The 21,366-nt window shown below is 47.5% G+C and overlaps 1 protein-coding gene across 6 annotated transcripts in view; it reads right to left on the bottom strand.

Moving 5' to 3' along the window:
- The window catches only part of EEF2K (eukaryotic elongation factor 2 kinase), a 347,873-nt gene that overhangs the window by 26,699 nt on the left and 299,808 nt on the right, over positions 1-21,366 (bottom strand). For 2 of the 6 annotated variants that reach the window (XM_069645609.1, XM_069645607.1), the window contains exons 15-17: positions 5,699-5,755; positions 3,539-3,673; positions 3,186-3,374 (exon numbers count right to left, since the gene is read on the bottom strand). In XM_069645609.1, coding sequence (XP_069501710.1) covers positions 3,186-3,374; positions 3,539-3,673; positions 5,699-5,755 — 381 coding nt within the window. Of the gene's footprint in view, positions 1-3,185; positions 3,375-3,538; positions 3,674-5,470; positions 5,531-5,698; positions 5,756-21,366 lie in introns of all 6 variants that reach the window. The other 4 variants (XM_069645606.1, XM_069645608.1, XM_069645610.1 and 1 more) reach the window with 2 other exon arrangements.

Here is a 21,366-nt window from a genome sequence, read left to right as displayed (position 1 = left end):
AGAGTTCACAAAGGGTTCCCTGAATTAATGCGATCCGATTTCAAATGGGTGAAGGTCTGTCAGACATCGAAATTAACATCCCTGGAGTTGAGGTATAAGAGAGGCTGCCCACTACTTATTAGGTGTTTGCCAAACCGTTGAATGTAACATGGGTGATGACTGAATTGCTGGGTTCTCCCCCAGCCATGTGTGTAGGGGGACCTCAAGCCATTCTTGAGTTCCCTAATACAGCAGATTGTGAGTAGCTGAGAGGCCCCTGCTGAGGACTAATCGCTGGAAGCTGTGCTGCTTACTCCTGAAGGTGATGCTGTGTGCCCCTCCGACCAGAGGAAACCTATTTCAGATGATTGCTCCCTTTGATCCAGTGGTAACCATAGGATCACTCTCCTCTGCAGCCTTTGTGTACTCCCAAGAAGCTCCTCGGTCAAGCGTGCCCCAACACAGAAGTGGGAGTTTCTACCTGGTTTGCACAGAGCCAAGCAGTATGTTGCCTTTAGTTTCAGATTCAAAGCAGATGCTTTAGAAGACCCTTTGTCTTCCTAAGGTAAGTTCTTCTTCTAGCCGATTCCGGAAGAGTCTCAGGGACTAACAAAGCTATTGTGCAGAACACCTTATCTTTATAGAACTCTTGGGAGCTGATTGCACATGCAGCTTCCAATCAGACACACTTGTCATGCCTTTTCATCCCTGGTCCTTGTGGGTTGCCTGGAGGCACCATTCGCGATTCGTGGGCGCAATTTTTCCTTCCAACATGGCGCCCAGCGTTTACTCCTGGAATCGGGCGGAACGGTCTAGTCACTTAGCAGTTGCACCGGAGCCCGCAAATACATAATCAGACGCCGCCAGCAATCCACGCATCTCAACTCTCGGTATTCAGGTACCCTGCTCAGCGCTATTGTATTCTTGTTCCTCGTTCTGCTTTCCCTTCTTTCCTCCTTGTGCCTCTTCTCTGCCTTCCTTGGATTCCTCCTGTGTTCTGCCTGAATTCCTCAGAAGTTGTTCAGTCTATCATTCTGCTATTCCAACCAGCTGATTTTTCTTGCTGCTGCCGAGTCACACTTGCAGGTTTTTTCCTCTCCAAGGTTTTTCCTGTATTTTAGCAGTCCTCCAGGGGTCCCCTAGCCAGAGTGTTTTCCTCTACGGGCAGGGTGGCATCTGGGGAGGCTCGCCCTTTCCTTCATGAGATCCACACCAAACAGAAACCATCCAATGATAAAGGCTTCAGTAAAGCAACGCGAAAGAAGACACAGGTTAGCCGCACCTCTGAATGTACAGATACTGTCAACACTGCACCACTGAAACAAATGCCAGCCAGCCAATGAGGGATTGTTGCAACATTCAAATATCCCTGGGCTTCTTCCCGGTCAAATACATGGGATACAAACTCAGTTGTGATTCCCAGAGAACCATTCATATTTCTGACCACTCTCAGTCCCCAACTTGGCATCTCAGGTAGAGCATGATTTTAATTGGCTATGCATTTATTTCCGTGCTTAAAGATTAAATACCAACTGATTGTTCAGACTCACTGGACTTCTAAAACCAGGATATCATTTTGAGGCAACCTGCATTGAACACTCTTGTGCTCCCTGAGAAGTAAAGTAGGATGCAACCTTCTACAATTAAACAAGGAGTTACTATCAGTCAGTGAGTTACATAAAGATCTGAGCAGGGGTCATGCTCGGGGAAAAAGACTGCTGGGTTCCTTTGGGTCACTCTACCCTGAGAGTCTTAGGGACATATTACACAGAGTCACGTCGCCCGTGAGGCTTTGGATGGAGACTCACTGGGGACAAAGCAGCTTGGTGAAGTGGTAGGGCAGATGAAAACATCAGGGTACGCACATAAAGTTGCTGGAAAAAGCTATCGACCTAACGAAGGGTGTTGTTATTGTTTCATTTTCAGTGAAATCCAATTGAGGAAGAACCATGGAGCCTTATGCAAGTCGTTCTCATAGACGTATCTTGGTGCTATCAAATCACTTGGCCTGAAGTGGTATCAAAGAACAACTTCATACTGGTATATTATTAAAACTCTTTCGAGAACTCCTGAAATCCATTTTTAAAATATTCTCTAAAATCAGTATGCTGTGATGATTCTGTGAAAATAACATTTTACTACCACGCTCCAGATTTTTTAATTTTTCATAATGTAGGTAATTATTTTAAATTCAATGGGAAGAAATAAAGATAAAAATGTTCATTCTTTTTTCCATTTCCACCAATGTGGTTTAGCCTTTCGAAAATAGCTAATATTAACTATAATTTGACCAGTTCATAATGTAGAAAAGTGATCAACGCAACGTTCTCAGACAAATTGAAAGAGTAATCTCTAGATCTCCTGAAGATATTCATTTTTAACAATCATCCCCATGCTTCCCAGAGCTTTGATTTGTGGATGCAAAATGTACAAATTAAATACCATGATAAAAGTTAAAAAGGCAACCATGACCACCATGTAATAAGGCGTTTGAAAGATAGCAAGGTTTGTTGGCACGGTAAAGAGTGACAGACCACAAGGCATTGTGAATAGAAAACAGCATGGTCTAAAAGGTGCTGCAGGGGCAGGGAGAGAAGGACTCTCAGCACCTGATTAGATGGGGTGAGGATGTCTAGGGAGTGAAGCAGAAATGATAGCATGTGATCTAGCGAGGCAGTGAGGTACAAGCGAGGGAGAGCGGGAGACAGCACTATGTTTATGCTACTTTTCTTTCTACAAGGTTATGAGAACCACTATCTTGCTACTCCCTGTTGGTTATGAAAAAGTCTATTGTTCTATATGATACGGGATTCATTTATTTCGATGGGGATACTCTGTCTGGTTGTTTCCTTGCACTGCAATGAAGTTAAACTGACTCTGCTAACTGTTGCAAACCAGAATCGCAGAGTGGAGTTTCTGCTGCAACACATCTGAGACTTTGTGTGCAAGCAGAAGGCGTTTGAATGTAAGCTTGTTAGTAGTCCCTGGCCCCTTTTTCCACAATCAAATGTTTCCAACAATAGCTTATTGTGAGGCCAACTTGACTGTAAAGAATGTAAAAGTTCCTTCTCGCCTTTCTGCCTAAATACACTTGACAGTTAATGTGGTACAACATGCATTGATGTTTTTAAAGCTAGACCTGACTAAGGCCTATCATAAATGCTTAGCAAAATGGTGCCTATCTCTCTTAATGGCATCTGTGTTACCTGCACTTCAACCTCTGTCAGAATATGATGTGGCAGCTGAGAATAGATGAGTCCCAACCCCACAATAGCCTCCAGCTCTCCACAGTCGGCCGCGTGCTCCAAGTGAAATATAGCCGATGTCTGGTCCCATTCTTTGTCCTTGTCACAGAACCGTCCCGCCTCATGGTAACGGACCATAGCCAGGTGGACCTGCAAGGCAGTGACAAGATGTACCATTGCATGACAAAAACTCCACCATCAGGAAAAGAGGAAACACGCACTTTTCTTCCTATCAAATGCATCCTCTCTCACACCCAGAATGGCCAAGATGTTTAAGAAACATACACATACGCACACACATTTGCTGGCATTACCTTCCCAAGGATCGACTTGCCAATTTTCTTTTCAAGTTCAAGGCCGTTGAGTCTTTGCACTTCCACTGCAACGCACGAGGGTCGATGAATATGAACACGAGAATCATGATAGTGGTCCCATTTTTCCACTGAGATCTATGGGAATTGGGAAGGGTTGGGGAGATGCAAGTCATTTAATTTCAAAAGTAAGCTATAGTGCAGGAAAATATTTAGTCACACTTAGACAATGTGGTAGCCAACCGAGAGAACTGGCATTCAGCACACTTAAACCCAGAGGGCAGTACCTCGCAATGGCGTCCTAGGATTTCAAAAAGACCATGACAGTTTTCCGTGCTCACCCCAACCGCCCCTCATACAAAGGCACATTCAGCACCACCCCATTGTTAGCTGGTATCATTTGCCACAATTGCAGAAGCTGCAGGGGATTCTTAAAAGCCTGTGCTTGCAGATTTGTTCAGGCACTGGTAACAAGGGAGTGCATTTTAACTAAAGGACTGCACGCATCCTGACGACTGTTTAGAAATCAGCACTGGTCTAAAAGTGTGTCATCATCATGCATACTTAGAACCATGCGTAGTTGCAACTTCAGAAATTCATAGTGAATGCAAATGTTAATACATGTATTTCTCAGACCAGGTGTCAGGCTACGAACAACATGCTAGTACGTTTCTTCAAATAATTCTTACATTACACCACAAACTAACAATGTAGCAATTTCTGACGCTTCGGGACATGACACTCTCTGGTGCGCAGTAAGGCAGAATAAGGGTAGGCGGACTAATAGCATTAACACACTCGACGTCAGGCAGAGGATACTCAAAAAGCAACTTGCAAAGGTCAGAATTCTCCACTGGTGAAGTGGAAGACATTAAGAAAAATTATGTTAGGAATAGAGAGAGCAATGAATGAATGAAGGGACCCACAGCATCAAAAATAAGAGGAAGGACTTGGGAAAAATGACTGCTATTTTCCTCATGCAATACACCACCAAAGGTGAAAAAAACTACACATACGAAGGAGCAATTCTTCAGAGGAACAATTTAACTTTTTCTGTGCTCCCGTCCTTCTTCCACCAGATTGGAGGTTAAAAAACGTGATAAAAAAGTGCAGCATACAAAATGCAGTTGTTCTCCCTATGAAACATACGCATTCTAACACTAAACACGCATTCTGCCCGCGACAGCGGCCACACTAAAAGCTCCCACGCGCCTTCGCTTCCAGTCTCTTGGGCACATCCACATCTGAGGTGTAACATCTTGCTCTGAACGTGTTGAACAGCACACTATTTAGACTTTTCACAAAAGCACATTTTAGTGTGAAGTTAGTAGCGCCATAGATGGGTGGATTTGCAACGTAGAAGGATTTCAGGAAGCAGGAACTGACTCCAAACTATATATGCTCTTAGCCTTCCCTTGCAGGCTAAAATAAGTGCATACATTATTTAAGGGCTTCTCTCACAGGAAATGCACTACATTTGTCTTAGAAATTAGGGCAATTTGATTTTTTTCAAGCTTCAAAATTGGTGCCGTCTCTGGCCGGTCTCGTTGACCCAGCGAATACTAAAATGTAGTCACGTTTTAAGATAGTCGCAAAAAATATGTACAAGGAAAATGCACAGATAGGACCTGATTCACAGATGCGTTTTATAATGGTGCAATCCCATAGGAAAACCTTCCATGAATCAGGCCCATAATGTCTTAAATCCAACTATTATTCCATGTTAAACTCCTGTAGTCACAGTCTAACTAGGCAAGAATTTATTTTAGTTACATTTATCCTTCTACATATGCAAACCACCCAGCCATGAACACCAGTAGAAAGATGCAGTATGAAAATGCAGCCATGTTTTGCAACAAACATGGCAATGGGGATTTTGGAACCACAAATAAAAGAAAATGCATGTGCTCTGTCCAGACTTTCATGCAAAATCACCATTTTCATCCGGGGACTGTTTTTAGGAGTCAGAGAGGGTTTATTTACAACAGCTTTTCTCTAGTTGAAAAAAAATTAAAAGGAAGGAACACATACAAATGATTAGAAATGAGATGAAGATAGCAAACAAAGAAAAAGGGTCAGCTAGTGGCATGATGTGAGGTTAGATGACGAGGGAGGAGAAGGCTTAGGTAGGGGGGTGAAGGCAGCTACAGAGATCCACGTTACCCTTCCAAAACTGTCTTCAGATTCAGATTCGTGCCTTCTGCTGTAGTTTGAGTGACCCTATTTCAATGTAAACATTTTATTAATTTGGTTTCCCTAGAAAAGCACAGTAACAAAGCAAGCATTACCCACAATACTATAGTCTTCAAATCTTACGCTGTAATGAGGCTGCCTACTTTTCAAGCCGGCGGCTGCATTTAAAATGTATTTCCTAGAATGTTTAGTACAATTGTGAGTTGTCATAAGAACCTGGCATCACTAACAGACAGAAATAAACTATAGTGAGATAGAGGTGTGTCGTGGATAGTGTCATGTCATAATATTATCAGCTTAATTTCGGTACACACATTTCCATCGCATAATTTCAGTTTAGCATTCATTATGATAGTACAAATGACATATTACGTTTTTCAGACAAGCTTTAGTCCAGAAGCAAGATTTTCTACGAATCTATACTAAGCGACCAAACTATCATAAAAGAATAAGCAAGTATTTTTTATTTCTGGAATAATTACTATTTCTTACGCAGTATTAAACATTTTAAAATAATTTAAATATTAGCCAGTTAATACTGAATAATTTAGGAACTCCAGATTGAATCCTAGGCAAGGAAGTTAATGTTGAAGTCAACGAATTCATGTCAAAACTTCTCATAACTCTTAAAATATGTAGTTTTGGAAGTACAATGCAAACCCTTTTAAAATGCTGATGTGGCATTTGGCGGCAAAGGGATGTTGGGAAATCTCAACACTTCAGGAAAGTCATACTTTTATTATCATTATTATTATTATGGTATTCGTTGAGCGCAGACCTAGCTTCGGGAAGCAATCGTAGGAGGAACAACACAGTGAGGGAAGCAGAGAAAAACAGAGGACAGCAGGGAGCTAACAACAGGGGAGGTCAGGATATAGGCAGCAAGGGATCTAGAAGCAACCACGAGAGGAAGCAGTGAGGGCCAGACCACTGAGTAACAGGTAGTGTGGGGAGTGGAGGGTGTGTGGAGGAGTTATTCCTTCAGAGAAAAGTCTTGAGCTCTTTTCTGAACTGCAGCAGTGATGGGACGAGTCCGATATTGATGGAGAGGAGGTTCTAGAGTCTTGAGGTGTAGACAGAGAAGACCCTTCTTCTGGTTCTTTCCTTCCTGTACCGGCGGAGATCAAGTCTGCACATGTCCTTACTTCTGGTGGATCGCAGGCCTCCGGAGATGCTGAGTTTCTCAGTCAGGTCGTTTTGGGACTTCAGGGTGACAGCCTTATAGATGAAGCAACAGGATGTGAAGATGATACGAGTTTGCGCCGGGAGCCAGTGCAGTACGATGAGGGTCTGGGTGATGTGGTCAAATTGACCGAGTCCTTTGATGCGTCGTGCTGCTGCATGCAGGACACAACTCAGGGGTACCACTGTAGTCACTAGAAGGCCTTCCAAAAGGGCACTGCCACCATCCAGGTGGGAGAGGACCGAGGCTTGGACAGCAGATCTGAAGTTGTTTTTTGGGTTGAAGGGTTTGAGTTTCCACAGGAGAGAAAATGTGTACCAAGCCATTTGTGTCTTCCTTGCTATGTGTTGTTTGAAGGTGAGATGCCTGTCGATGTTGACCCCCAAGGGACTTGGCGCATGTGGCCACCTGGGTTGTGAAGCCTTCGAGGTACATAGCAGAGCGCCAGGTCTGGATGTCTACGCTACAGATTGTGATAAAGTGACATTGACTGTGCCACCTGCTGAGGTGACAGGGACGTTGAGGGCCGTGATGCCCATAACCAATGGGATGTGCTACTCAGAGAAGCTACAAGGGGGATCTGCCAGTGTTTTTACATAACATTCACCCAAGCATGTCTGATGAGAGAAGGTCCCTGTAGTCACATGCCAACCCAGCATATACTCTTTCCAAGTTACACGAGCCACCAGACCAGTAGTCAGTGAGAAACCACAGAGGCATATAGGGAATGAGCTCCATCCGCTCAAGCAGTCCCATTAGTGAGGGGAAAGAGAGAGATAGAGAACGCGAGAGAGAGAGCACGAAAGAGTGAAACCACAGAGCTACCCTGACAGTAAGGCTCCTATACTTGACTCCAAAATTGTGAACAGCCATAGTGGGAGGAAGGCTTAATACTGATATGAATAATTCAAACACACAAAACTAATCAGAAAGTAGCAATTCAGGGCAAGCTGAGAGAGGGGCTATACGAAAACCAATCAGGGAAGTTATTGGATAATGATGAGCCCTATGCAAACACCCATGGATAGATAGGGAATGGCGTGGTCATGAAGGTGATCTTGTACACCTAAGAGCGAACAAGGAGCCAAAGAGGAAGCACGCCAATAGCCTGCTAGGACCAGAACCAAAGGAGAGTATCTTGGTACAAGCCTTCTGGGGGGATTGTATCTCAGACTGTGGCAGGAACCAGAGAACCAAAGGTAAAATTAAAAACCTGTTGAGGTTGAAAGTCTTGAGTAAAGAGAGTGACACCTGGTGGGTTAGAATAGTAAAGCCTGACAACATCCCAAAAGCAAGGGCTAAGAAATACTTGCTGGTAGGAGTGTGTTACAGTGATAACCTCGGGCAAGGGAGGAATACACTTCTTGCTGTTAGGAGTGTGTTATGTTAATACTCTATGGCAAGGAGGGATGACATTCTCGTTAGCAGGGCGTGCCTAACACCCTGTCAAGAAGCCTAGGAAGGCAACAAAAAGCTAGAAGGTTAGAATATTTGTATGAAGGACACAAAAAACTATTGTAAACCTGAGAGGTAGTGCACTGGGCACAATATCCATGTGACTGGGAAGTTAAACAGCAAGCTGAGGGCTTTATTCCTAAAACTGTGCGTTTGAGAGAGTGTTTATTGGATTAGGGAATCTGCAACAGGACAGGGAGTTCTTTTAGACAGCCTCTTACATCTGTTTGAGTTATTCACCGGGACACATTTAGAAAAGTGGTCTATTTTGAGTTGTAGTTGGAACACTAGACCATATAGGGATTCTTCCCATCCAAACTATCATGTTTTGTTAATAAAAGTGTTGAATATTTTGTATTTATTCATTTTATTTTTTCTCTTATAAAGCGCACAAAACAGCCATGAGGCATTTCGGCGCTGTTACACACCAGTGACTTAATGTTAACGAAGCACTATGTGCAATGAGGCTAAGTACAGACATTATTTTGAAATGACAAATACACTTACATTCCGGTCAGTTGAGCTCGGGGGTGGACGTTGGCTTTAACGGCCCACCAGTCTGAGCTTTGGTAGGTCCGAGCTAAGCCTGGGCCTTTACTCGGGCCGTTAAAGCCCATGTCCGCCCACCAGTCGGTGCGTGAACGCTATTCGCACCTCAGGATTTCCCAGGGTGCACAGTTTTTTTTTTAAAAACAATGTTTCTTTATTTTCATTTAACAGCAAACGAACACAAAACAAATAAACAACAACTCACAACATTTGCTCTGGCACTTTCGGGTTTAAGTTCATATTGTGCATTATCCGTTCAGGTCACGGCTAGGCTCCCTCCTCCTCCATCGTAGTGTCCTCGTTCCGGTCTGTGTGCTGCGCACGGGTGCGGATGGGGCACTTCTCCTCTACTCCCGGCTCGCTCAAATCACTTGTGCTCTTTTCATCATCGTTTCCAAATAGGTCTTGTACCAGAGTGTTCCACGCTAGTATTCTGGCCCCACTGTTATTTTCTCCCCTTTGCGGGGCCCTGGTCCAGACTGTTGTTTCTGCTACTGCCCATTTTTGTAGGTCCACCCACCAGCCTTCAATCGAGCGTCCCGTGCTTGCTTTCCATGCCATTGCGATGCAGCGTTTCGCCAGTATTGTCATCAAGTCTTTCATCTTTGCCACATGGGCTCTCTGCTTATCGCCCCTCGGGAACAGGCCCAGTATGTAGGACGCCGGCGACCAGGCTCGCATATGGATTCCTGCCTTCGACGCTCTTTCCTGTATCGTATTCCAGAAGGCTGTCACTCCCGGGCATGTCCAAAACATGTGCACCATATCTGCCTGTTCTTCCTGGCAGCGTGGGCCACTCCGTATTTGTCTTTCCCTCATGTTCATCATTCCTTTAGACGTTAAGTATGCCCTGTGCACTACATAGACCTGCAGCTGCCTGAACCATGCGTTTCTGGAGACTTTCTTCGCGTATTGGAGGGCTCTGTTCCATTCCTCATCATTGAGGGGTCGCTGGAGTTCCTCCTCCCAAAATGTGCGACTGTTCAGTGTCCTAGAGTTGGTGGTGCCCAACAGTTGTTTGTAGAGTCTGGACACAGTGTGTCCCCCTTGGATGCATCGTACCAGGCGTCCAGCGGCCCTCCCATGTCTTCCTCTTCCGGTAGGGTCTCCCACCTCTTTCTTATTCCTTGGACCATGCTATTATACAGTAATAATTGGCCACAGTGTATGTCTTGCTCCTCCGCCAGGGTCTGAAAGTCTACCCAATGTCCTTCTCACCACAGATCACCTATTTGGGCCACTCCTTTGTCTTCCCACTGTGTTCTGAATGTTGCCAGGCTTGCTATACGGGAGTCTACCAGTCCTGCCAGGGGGATGTGTCTTGAACAGGGATCTCTCATGTGCTGCGCCTTCCACGCTCTTTTCCACAGTGCTCGGCCAAGTTGGGCTATTCTGGGAAGGGTTTTTGCCTGGGTCTCGTTTATCCACAGGAGTTCTTTCAGATAGTATCGCTGGAGTGATGGTCGAAACAGTATTGCGTATATGGAGGTGTCCTCCCCCAGCCACGAATTGAAGTTGTGCAGCCAAATAGTATCGCTCAAAGTCCGGGAGCTTAATCCCTCCCCATTCGTAGCCCCTTTGTAATGTGCTTAGTGCTACCCTGCCCCCCCCCCACAGGAAGACCCTTGTCATGGAGTGTAGTCGTCTGAAGAAGGACACGGGGATGTTGTAGGGGATGTTGGTAAAATAGTATAGGAGTCGGGGTAAAACTATCATCTTCATTAGGGCCATCATCCCCAGTGGTAGTGTTTTCCAGAACTGCATGGCGTTCTTTATTTTGTCCAGGGCTGCCTGTGTGTTGGCCATATGTGTTTCCGTAGTGTCGTGGTATATGTCCACCCCCAGGTATCTGAAGGTGATTGGGGTCCATGTCAGGCCCAGGTGTGGCAGCTGGTCTAATGTCGTTGCCCTCAGGCGCGTCAGGGGGAACAGTGATGATTTTCCCTTGTTGATGGTGATTCCCGATAACCTGCCAAACGCTCCCAGTGCCTCTAGTAGGTCCGGCAGGTGAGTATGTGGGTCTTGGGCATAGAGCAGTATGTTGTCTGCGTATATCGAAATATGGTGTGTTTCCCCGTCTATCACTATGCCGGTGTCCCCGTACTCTGCCCTTAGGAAGGCCGCGAACGGTTCCAAAGCCAATTTATATAGCATCGGGGACAGCGGGCACCCTTGCTTCGTACCCCGCCCTATGCTCCACTCCCCTGAGACATGCCTGCCCGTCTTAACTCTGGCCCTTGGGTCCTTGTACAGCAGCCTTATCCAACATAGGAACCCCCTGCCTATCCCGAAGTGGGCGCGCGCCCCCAGAAGCCAGTCCCAGTTCACCGGATCGAATGCTTTAATTGCATCTAATGACGCCACTGCATATTCCCCCTCTTCTTGGTTCGTCTTGTCAATGACGTGATGGATTCTCCGGAGATTCCATGCTGTGTTTCGTACCGGCACATACCCCGTCTGGTCTGGGTGTACCAGCGTGGGTATCACCCTTTTTAGCCGGTTAGCCAATGCCGCTATCAGTATCTTGGAATCTTGATTTATCAGAGAGATTGGTCTGTAAGACCCACACTCGAGGGGCGGCTTCCCTGCTTTAAGTATCAGGACTATGACAGATTCTGACATACTACTTGGGAATCGCCCAATCTCGTATGCCTCCTCTAGCGTCTCTAGTCGTCTCGGGGCCAAGCTATCTTTGTATCTTTTATAGAATTCCCCTGGTAACCGTCAGGCCCCGGGGACTTTCCTGTCGGTAACTGGGTGATGACCTCCGTCAGTTCCTCCTCAGTAAGGGGGGCGTCCAACATTTGGGCCTGCTCTACTGACAGTCGTGGGAGTCTGACTTCCGCAAATGCGTCATCAAGGTCTCCCTCTTCTGCCTCCTGTACTTTGGTGTATAGTTTCTCATAGAAGTGCGAGAACACCACATTTATACCCTGCTGGGACCTTTCAATCTCCCCCTGACTGTTTCGTATTGCGTTTATCAGTTCTCGCTTGGTCTCCTGTTTGGTTAGCCAGGCGAGAAGTCTACTAGGCTTATCCCCTTCTGCATGCAACCTCCGTATGTACTTCCCATAATCTAACCGCCCTAGTCTCTCCCAGGCAGCCGTACACTGTTGTCTCAGAGTGGTGAGGTTGCCCGTTTCTCCCCCCTCCTGCCCTGCCCGTGCTTCCGCCCTCTCTATCTTCTTTTCTATCTCATCCAATTCAGCCAGGGTTTCTCTTCTAAGGCCCCCCGTTTTCCCAATCGCCGCCCCCCTGATCACCACCTTAAAGGCCTCCCAAGTCGTTCCCGTGCTGTCCACACTACCTATGTTGTGCTCGAAATAGTCGTCTATTGTAGTTTGGATATGATCTTGGAAATCCCCGTATACGAGTGCTTCCGCCCAAAGTCTCCACGTGGGTATGGGGGCTTTCCTGTATGTATGTGCCCATGTTGCTCCCAGTGGGGCATGGTCAGACAGGGTTCGTGCGTGAATGTGTGCCCTAGTGAATTCACCTAGTGTCTCTTTACCCGTAAATAAATAGTCAATTCGGGTGAATGTCCGGTGTGGGGCGCTATAGTGCGTGTGTCCCCTTTCGCCCCATGTACCTTTCCCCAGACATCTTCTAGCTTGAGCTGGTCCATTGTCTTCTGTAACACCCGCGCTGGTGGTGCGGCTCTTTTGTGTTTGTAGTCCGACCGGTCCAGCCCGGGATCTAATGTGCAGTTAAGATCTCCAGCCCAGATGGTCGTGGCATTCCTATACGGGGCCAGCCGGGGTGTGAGTGATTTAAAGAAATCTGTTGGCGTGTCTGTGTCCTCCTCACTCATTATGTTTGCCTCCTCTTGTGCCTTCTCTTAACAAACTTAACCACACAACTACAACTACTATAAACCAACACCCAGCCTCCCTCCCCCTGCTCAGCCCCGCCGCATTCCAGGTGCTGCCCTTGTTCCGCGGGCGCACTCGTCGTGGCGTAGTGCCTTAAAACTGACACTGCTAACTTATCGCTGCTTGGGGTCCCCTCTGTGGGTCTTGGTGGTCCAGTTCCGGAGGCCTCGAGCTCCCGGGTTAAACCGTTAGTTTAAGCTGTCGGTTCTCATTCTGCTGATTGTCCTGCTGCATCTCGATTCGGCAGGGTGTCCTTAATGTCTTGGTCTAGCGAGGTATTATGGTGTCCGGTGGCCCATTGGGGTGTCTTTTCGGGCCCCTCTTCGCCCAGCCATTAATTTGTGTCACTGGGATGTGTGTTTTGTCCTCACCCTCATTCCCTGCCTCGCCGGGGTGCCTCTCAGTTCCTCTGGACCCCCTCTCTTAGTTGTGGGATCCCCTGCTGGTCCATCCACTCCTGGGCGTCCGCCGTGGTCTCGAAGATCTGTGTCCTCCCGTTGTAGAGGATTTTGAGCTTGGACAGGTAGAGTAACATGAATTTCACCCCCGCTGCCTGGAGGCGCTCTTTGGTCGGCCAGAACTGGGTTCGCTGTCTTTGCACAAGTGCCGTGTAGTCAGGGTAAATGGTTATCCTGGCTCCGTTGTATGTTATCCCCCCACCCTCTCTTGAGAATGTCAGGATTTTCTCCCTGTCTTTAAAGTTCAAGATCTTTGCGATCATGGGTCCCGGTGGCGCACCCGGGCCTGGTTTCTTGATTAGTGCCCTGTGTGCCCTTTCCACCACGAAGCCCTGGGACAGGGTCCCTGCACCTACTTCCTGGAGCAATAAGTTCTCTATGTATGCTGTGGGGTCTTTGCCTTCCTCCCCCTCCGGCAGCCCTACAATGCGCACATTGTTGCGTCTGGCCCGGCCTTCCGCATCTTCCGCCCTGTGTTCTAGTGTTCTGATCCGTTCCAGTGCTTCTGACATTTGTGACTGAGAGGTGGTCACGTTTGCTGTGTTGCTCTGCACTTGTTGTTCCACCGTTGTCACTCTCTCTGCTAGGTTCCTTGTGTCCTGCCTGAGGAGCCCCACATCTACAATCACTGCGTCCAGCTTGCCCTCTATTGAGGCTTTTAGCGCTTCTATGGCCTCTAGGATACTGCCTTCCACTCGTTTGAGCTCCCCTTGCGAGGTGTATGATGTAGCTGTGTCCGCCGCCGTTGCCCCAGGTTGTGGGTCCTCGCTCTTGTGGGTGAATGTCTCCATGCTTGTTTGCCTCCCTCTACTACCTTTCTGTTTGTCGGGCATGCTGATGTTTGTGGCCTGGTGACTCTGTGCTTGGGTAGAGGCAGTGTGCCCCTGGGCGGCCTCCACTTTGTGGTCGGTGCTCTCCCTTCCTTGCTCCCCAGCACCTCCTTGGGCCCTGTTCTGTGGGGTCGATACCTTCTTAGAAGGTGCGGGTTTACCGGCACACATTGGCTGAAGTCTCCTTCGTGGTCACGTCCGTTTGCTGTTTGCGTGTGGATGGTCTTCTCCACCTCTCCCTCCCTGCTGCCTGGCCGTGATGCCCACTCTGCCCAGCTGCGGCCACACCGAGGGGTCGTTACTATCTCCTGCTTCTGCTGTGGAGTGAGGCTGCCCAGGGCTGTTCGATATGCCCCGGCATGCTGGGGGGGTCTGGTGTGCTAGGGGGCCTCTCGCCGCCTCGTGTGATGGCCGTATCATGTGGGTTGGGGTCTCCCTGCCCCCCCCCAGGGGCTTCTGTCCGCTTGTGGCCGTTCCCTTGCTCGCCTTCCTCTACCAAAGGTCTCGGTGCACCTCCCCAGTGCTGTTTCAGGTGGGCTGTGTCCTCCCACGTATGTCTCGTGAGTCGTGGGCTAATCTCCGGGCTTGGGCCTGGTTTTCCTGCTGTTCCGCCCCAGCCTCGCGGGATGCCTTACCGGATGCTCCGGTTGCATCTCTGCTGGTTACTGCTGCTTGCTGCACCACTGCGGTCCCGGGCCGGTGGCCGCCCGCTTGCCTCTTGTTGTTGGGGGCCAGGGCAGAGTCTCCCTGACCGGGCTCCGCGGGGCTCCCCTCGGGCTGCAGGTGCCGTCACCTACCTGTGTCTCGGCCCTCTGTTCTCCTCTGCCACTCTCCTTGGTTGCCTGCTCCTCCTTTGCCCGTCTTCGCGCGGCGTGGTGGTGCGCGCCTCATTCCTCGCCCTTGTTGGGGTGGGCAGTCGGGTTTGGCACCTCTCTCGGTCCTCCGCCGGGTGGTGTATGGGTGTCTGCTGGGCAGCGGTCTGCGCTCCTGCGCCTGGCCTTCTCACGTCCTCAGCTTCCACTGCCCCTCGGAGCGCGGGCGGATCCTCGGTGGGCCGCGGCCGCCATTTTGCGTGTGGCAGTCCCGCGCCTCTTCCTTACCTCGTTTCAGGTCTTTCCGACCTCTTATTTTGTTCGGGCTTTCGCCCGTGCGTGCCCTGGATCCTCTGGGTGCCATCCCTTCTATTTGTTCAGGTTCTCCTGTTGTTTTTCAGCCGTTTATAAGGATCATGTAGCGGATCACCCGGGAGCTCTCAGTGACTCGCTTACTCTTGCATGGCCGCCAAGCCACGCCCCCCCCAGGGTGCGCATAGTTTTCTTCTTTTTTTGTCCGACAGGAGTTGAGGTCAGTGCGAGCCCATCTCCCGTAGGAGAAAACAAAGTCCAAAAAATGGCCCGCTGTTATAGCCACCTGATTGGCTGAGCGCTCTTCCACAAGTGCAAACTGGATTTCATGTCTAGTAATGTTCTGTTTGTCACTTGGTCACAAGATTTTTAAAGTTGATACTTCTGAAAAGAAATGAGTTTAGGAAACTAAAACATACTCATTAACCATTTACTTTAGGAATGGTAAGTCACTTTAAATATGTTTAAAAACATTGGGCCTCATTACAAGTCCGGCGCCATGCCCACACGTTTGTTGGCCCCTCCATGTGCCCCTTCCCGACCATGTCCCAGACCGGGTACCAGCCCTCGCGTACAACCACGCCCCACTCCCACCTACAAGATTAGATCTCCCCCTGGACGGAGGAGTTGGGGAAGCCATCGGAGAATACGTCAGGTGAGGGGCCATTGCTTCCATCACAAATGGCGGCTCCCGTGTCATATGTACACACTGCAGAGTCGGCCACCTCTGGCAGACGACTTTGACGGGCGCCAAACCTGCACGAAACCCGGAACGTCACCAGGCCACAGGATATGGCTCCCGCTGCCCGTACTCCAAAACAACAGACGGTCTCACCTGTTCATCACAGCGCAGCATAGCGGGTCGCCGTGCCAACGAGTGCGCCCCTTTTGATAACAGCGTTTCCATTGGACATTGAATCCAGCAACACTCAAGCTTCTACCAACCAACGTAATGATCACATGACGCGTAACGCGTCCCCAGAAATCACGTGATATGTCTCCCAGTGAATAATGAGCTCCAGCTTGCTACACAGCGCTTCTCAGCTGTTCGCTTACGCCGTTTGAAGCTCACATTCGTACTTGTTGCCTTTATCTACTGTTTGACCTCGGATTACGTATTAAGAACTCCTTTTGCTACTCCCTTTTGGTACTTTGCTTGGACTTTCTGGTTTCTTGGAATACTGACCACGGACTGCCTCTTGGATAAGCTTCAGTTACCTCCTTTGGCAAATTCATACCCGGACCTGCTCTTGACATCCTTGTGCTACTATTTTCTAATCCCCAGGAGCATTCAAATCAGGTGTTTCCAGTGTGCCAATTCCTCTCTCCTCCCCTGGCTTTCCTGATCTCAGCCCACTGAGGGAACAGGTATTACCCCACCATTCTAGTGGTTCCTAGTAGGTGACACTTCTGTTTCTTGAGATTCTGCATTGTATTACCCTGCGTGATCTTGACCTTACCTACCCTTTTTTCCCCTACAGCAGTCATCTGGACCACGTGGGTATCCTGTTTCTCCACCTTTGGCCCTAATTCTCGAACAGCAAGTGACTATTTTCTCTGTCATACCCACACGTTTGTTGGCCCCTCCATGTGCCCCTTCCCGACCATGTCCCAGACCGGGTACCAGCCCTTGCGTACAACCACGCCCCACTCCCACTTACAAGATTAGATCTCCCGCTGGTGGGAGGAGTTGGGGAAGCCATCGGAGAATACGTCAGGTGAGGGGCCATGGGTTCTATCACAAATGGCGGCTCCTCTGGCGTATGTACACACTGAAGAGTCGGGCCGCCTCTGGCAGACAACTTCTACGGGTGCCAAACCTGCCCGATACCCGGAAAGTCACCAGGCCACAAGATATGGCTCCTGCTGCCCGTACTCCAAAACAACAGACGGTCTCACTTGTTCATCACAGCGCAGCATCGCGGGTCGCTGCGACAATGACCGTGCCCCTTTTGATAACACCGTCTCCATTGGACATTGGATCCAGTAACACTCAAGCTTCTACCAACCAACGTAATGATCACGTGACGCGTAACGCGTCCCCAGAAATCACGTGATATGTCTCCCAGTGTATAATGAGCTCCAGCTTGCTACACAGCGCTTCTCAGCTGTTCGTTTACGCCGTTTGGGAGCTCACATTCGTACTTGTTGCCTTGATCTACTGTTTGACCTCGGATTACGTATTAAGGACTCCTTTTGCTACTCCCTTTTGGTACTTTGCTTGGACTTTCTGGTTTCTTGGAATACTGACCACGGACTGCCTCTTGGATAAGCTTCAGTTACCTCCTTTGGCAAATTCATACCCGGACCTGCTCTTGACATCCTTGTGCTCCTATTTTCTAATTTCCAGGAGCATTCGAATCAGGTGTTTCCAGTGTGGCAATTCCTCTTTCCTCCCCTGGCTTCCCTGATCTCAGCCCACTGAGGGAACAGGTATTAGCCCACCATTCCGGCCTTTCCACATAGTGGTTCCTGGTAGATGACACTTCTGTTTCTTGAGATTCTGCATTGTATTGTCCTACGTGATCTTGAACTTACCTACCCTTTATTCCACTATAGCAGTCATCTGGACCACGTGGGTATCCTGTTTCTCCACCTGTGGCCCTAATCCTCGAACAGCAAGTGACTATTTTCTTGCTGTTGGTTGGTTAGGGACGGAGGTATTCTTGTTCCTCGCGACTATCAAGTCTTGACATCCGGCGGTAGCCGTGCTGGTAAAACTGGCAGGCTGCCGCCGGACTTGCACATTTTTCCGGCGCCTGGTTTGCCGGTAACAGCGGGGGATTCTAACCCCGCCATTCTGGGAAGTTAGGCGCCGGAAAAATGGTATTCCCCATTCCCATTTCAGTCCCATAGGACTCAAATGGGAATGGGGAACACAGAGGCACCGGCACCGTAAATAACGGTGCCGGTGCCTCTGTTACGTCTGCTACGTCAGGGCAGACCTGCCAAGCACAGCGACTCCGGCAGGCAGACTCACAGTGTGCCGGTCCGGTAACAACGGTGGCGGTAGGTTTACCGGCACCGTTGTTACCGGACCGGCACACTCGTAAAGAGGCCCATACAATTTCCCCTCTGTGAGATTCATATGTGTTTTCCTTTCTCAAAACAGGATTTAAAAAAAAATTGGTTTGGGGGTAGTTGGGCAAGAAAAGGTGAACAAAAGGTGATCACTGCCCTCTTGTTTAAAATGGTCTGACAAAAAGCATAGAGTGGAGCACTGGCGGTATAAATGGGGAGATAAGGTGTGAAAAATGTTGTAATAGGGCTGACTTTGGTTTAGTTGACTTAACTTTAGCTTATGGTGGATAGAGGATAAAAGTGTTGGAAATCTTTTAGCATTACCTTTATATTCTATTACTGAAGGTAATGACACCAAAATGAATGCTAACTGAATTACAATAAAATGAAATTACATTATTACAATGGAACTGCTGTAAATGCTTGACTTGGTATTGTGCTTGGTTATCATTGTATTGCTTTCTCTGAGCTGTTGTTGGCAATTACCTAATTGTGTAGCAAAATGTTCTCACAGCTGGGAAAATCTCAACCTTTTACCCTAGACCTACTTTAAGATTTTAAGAAGCCTTAACATACGCAACACTTGTTTCAATGCATTGCAAAACAGAAAGGGCAGCAGACAAAGATAACTGCAAACAAAAGCACCATTGACCCCACAGACTACCAGGTATATTCACATGTTATACAGTATGCAGTTCAAAACTATTGCTGCTATGCAGATATGTTTCAATTTTTTCTTTCATTTTTAAAATATGTTTTATTGATTAAGTTCTTTGTTATGTTACATTGAAGGCTAACCTGGCGAATGTAATGTTGCCTTTACTTTTGTCCATTTGTCTGAGCGCCAGGGGACCACTCCGGTGGTGATAGTGCGCGGTACAAATATCCTTTAACATTAACATTAATACTTATTGGATGATATCCAGATGGGCTGCAGTCCAGTCCAGCACAGAGTTTGTTATTCTTGATAACGGATGACCTACACGCAATAATGGAGTTTTCCTTTTGCAAATGTTGGTAGCGCTTTCAGCAACCTTTGGCTCAATCACGCCATAGTTTTTGAACGCATTAACCATGTTTGCACTGGAGCAGGGGTCTGAAGCCGCCGCTCTCTAGATGATGTGGGCTACAACGCCCAGGAACCCTCACTATTGACCGTATGGCAACCCTGACCATTCATTGACTGTATGAAGTTTCATCTGCACTGACATCATTTTTGAAGAAATGTTAAAGTTTGCCATAGGAATTAATTCAAAAACAAGAATTGAACATCAGCAAATGCTGAGGACTCCTCACGACACTATGCATGCTAAAATCTAAAGATGGGCTCCTGGAGGGAAGCCTTGCGCCTTTCCACTTCACTGGCTAAGTGGCAAATGGCCCAAAAGAAGGTGGATCGGCTGCACATAGTGCTGCAGTTGTCTTCATTTACTTATCATTTAAAACCGTAGCCGAGGATTCCCAGCCTCACAACTTGAAATATTTACGTCTTATACCAATCTATGAAAGCTTCAATGGAAGGGAATTCAGAATAGATCTATAGCACATGTAGAAACACTTCAACTGGAATAAAATTAAGCCAACAAAATGCATACCTTTATAGCCAACATAAAGGAGACTTACAATGTTGTGACCAATTCAATACACGAATCCCCCATTCATACTGTACATTGAATGCGCTCTCTTGACACTGTAAACGTGAGCTGATTGCCCGTGTCCTTCCTAGCTGTAAACGCGAGCTGATTGCCCGTGTCCTTCCTAGCTGTAAACGCGAGCTGATTGCCCGTGTCCTTCCTAGCTCAAGTTAAGGGCCTATCTTCATTATTATGTGTTTTATTTAATTCATCCTCGCTACCGTGAAAGTGAAATAGTTCTGAAAATATTGAGGTGATTTAACCTTGGATTGAGTATGAGTGGATACTAAGGAAGCCACTAGTTTGAAATTGGTGTCTTTTGCAGTTGATGTTGTGATCATATGCAACTTTGCTGAAAAACAATTAACTCCAACCATGCTTTAATTCTGTATCATTAACACATTTTCCTTCATTACCTTAGATAAGCAAATCTCCATTGAGGGACATAACAGACAATAGGCTTCATCACAAGTTGCACGGAGCAGTAAAAAGGCGGCGGTAATGCTATTTCCGCTGCATTACCGCTCCGCCCAACTATGAGTTGGACGGAAAGTTGGGGATTCACCTCCAGCTCTGAGTTGGGGGTAAATCCGCTGACTTTCTCCCCATTTTCAGTGAAATTACTGTACTTGCGCAGAAAAAGCCCTATTGGGTCCAATGGACCCAGAATAAATGAGGACTTACAACACCACAGCAACTTGGGATCCGGCGCTAATAGCACCGGACCAACTTGCGGTAATGCTAATTGCGTTGGGCCACCGTTACCTCCCAACTTGTAATGACCCCCAACCTCTTGGGTTCTTGAAAATGAATTCCATTCCATATCTCCTTTAGTTTCAAATGTCAGTCTATTGACTGTGGTCTAAGTTTTAAAGTTCACCATCACCCCACAAAGTTGGCTGCACTAGTAACCTTTAAGCTAAATGGTGTAGACCCTTTAATCAGGTGACCAACCTCAAACTACGAGCATAAGCAGGAAATTACGGTTTAGAGAAAGAAGCAATTTGGGGACCTAAATTCACAGCACAATAATGTTTTTGTTTATGACTTTAAAGCTCAGACAAGACCTTGGAAGTTCTGCCACCGGTTAATAAGATAAGTAAAGCCCCAATCCCAAAAAAAGATAATCTCCAAATGATCACCTCCACATCTGTTGAAAGCCAACCCGACCGCAAGTTTCCTCATCTGCAGAGCAAAGCCAAGGACAGCCCATCACCGGAAAGTGACGCAGTAAAGAATCATTTGGCAGTTGCCCAGACATTACACTTTTGAAATGGCTTATTTAAATACATGTATGACAATTAACAAATATTTTATGGTAGCAGAGATGAAGTGTTGAGGGATTATATTCTGAAATCTGGTATTGCCAGCAATGCATCCAAAACGTTCTTAAAATGCCAGCCAGCAATGGGATATTGACATACATTAATGGAGTTAGGAACCCAAAGAAATCACTTTCATTATCTTCATGTTTAGAGTGTACAGTCATCAGGTATATCGACCCGCAAGAGG

The sequence above is a fragment of the Ambystoma mexicanum genome, chromosome 2p (assembly GCF_040938575.1).
Source record: "Ambystoma mexicanum isolate Mex_15411 chromosome 2p, UKY_AmexF1_1, whole genome shotgun sequence".
NCBI lineage: Eukaryota > Metazoa > Chordata > Amphibia > Caudata > Ambystomatidae > Ambystoma > Ambystoma mexicanum.
The sequence above is the reverse complement of the archived record's forward strand: the minus strand, read 5'-3'. Positions and strand labels throughout refer to the sequence as shown.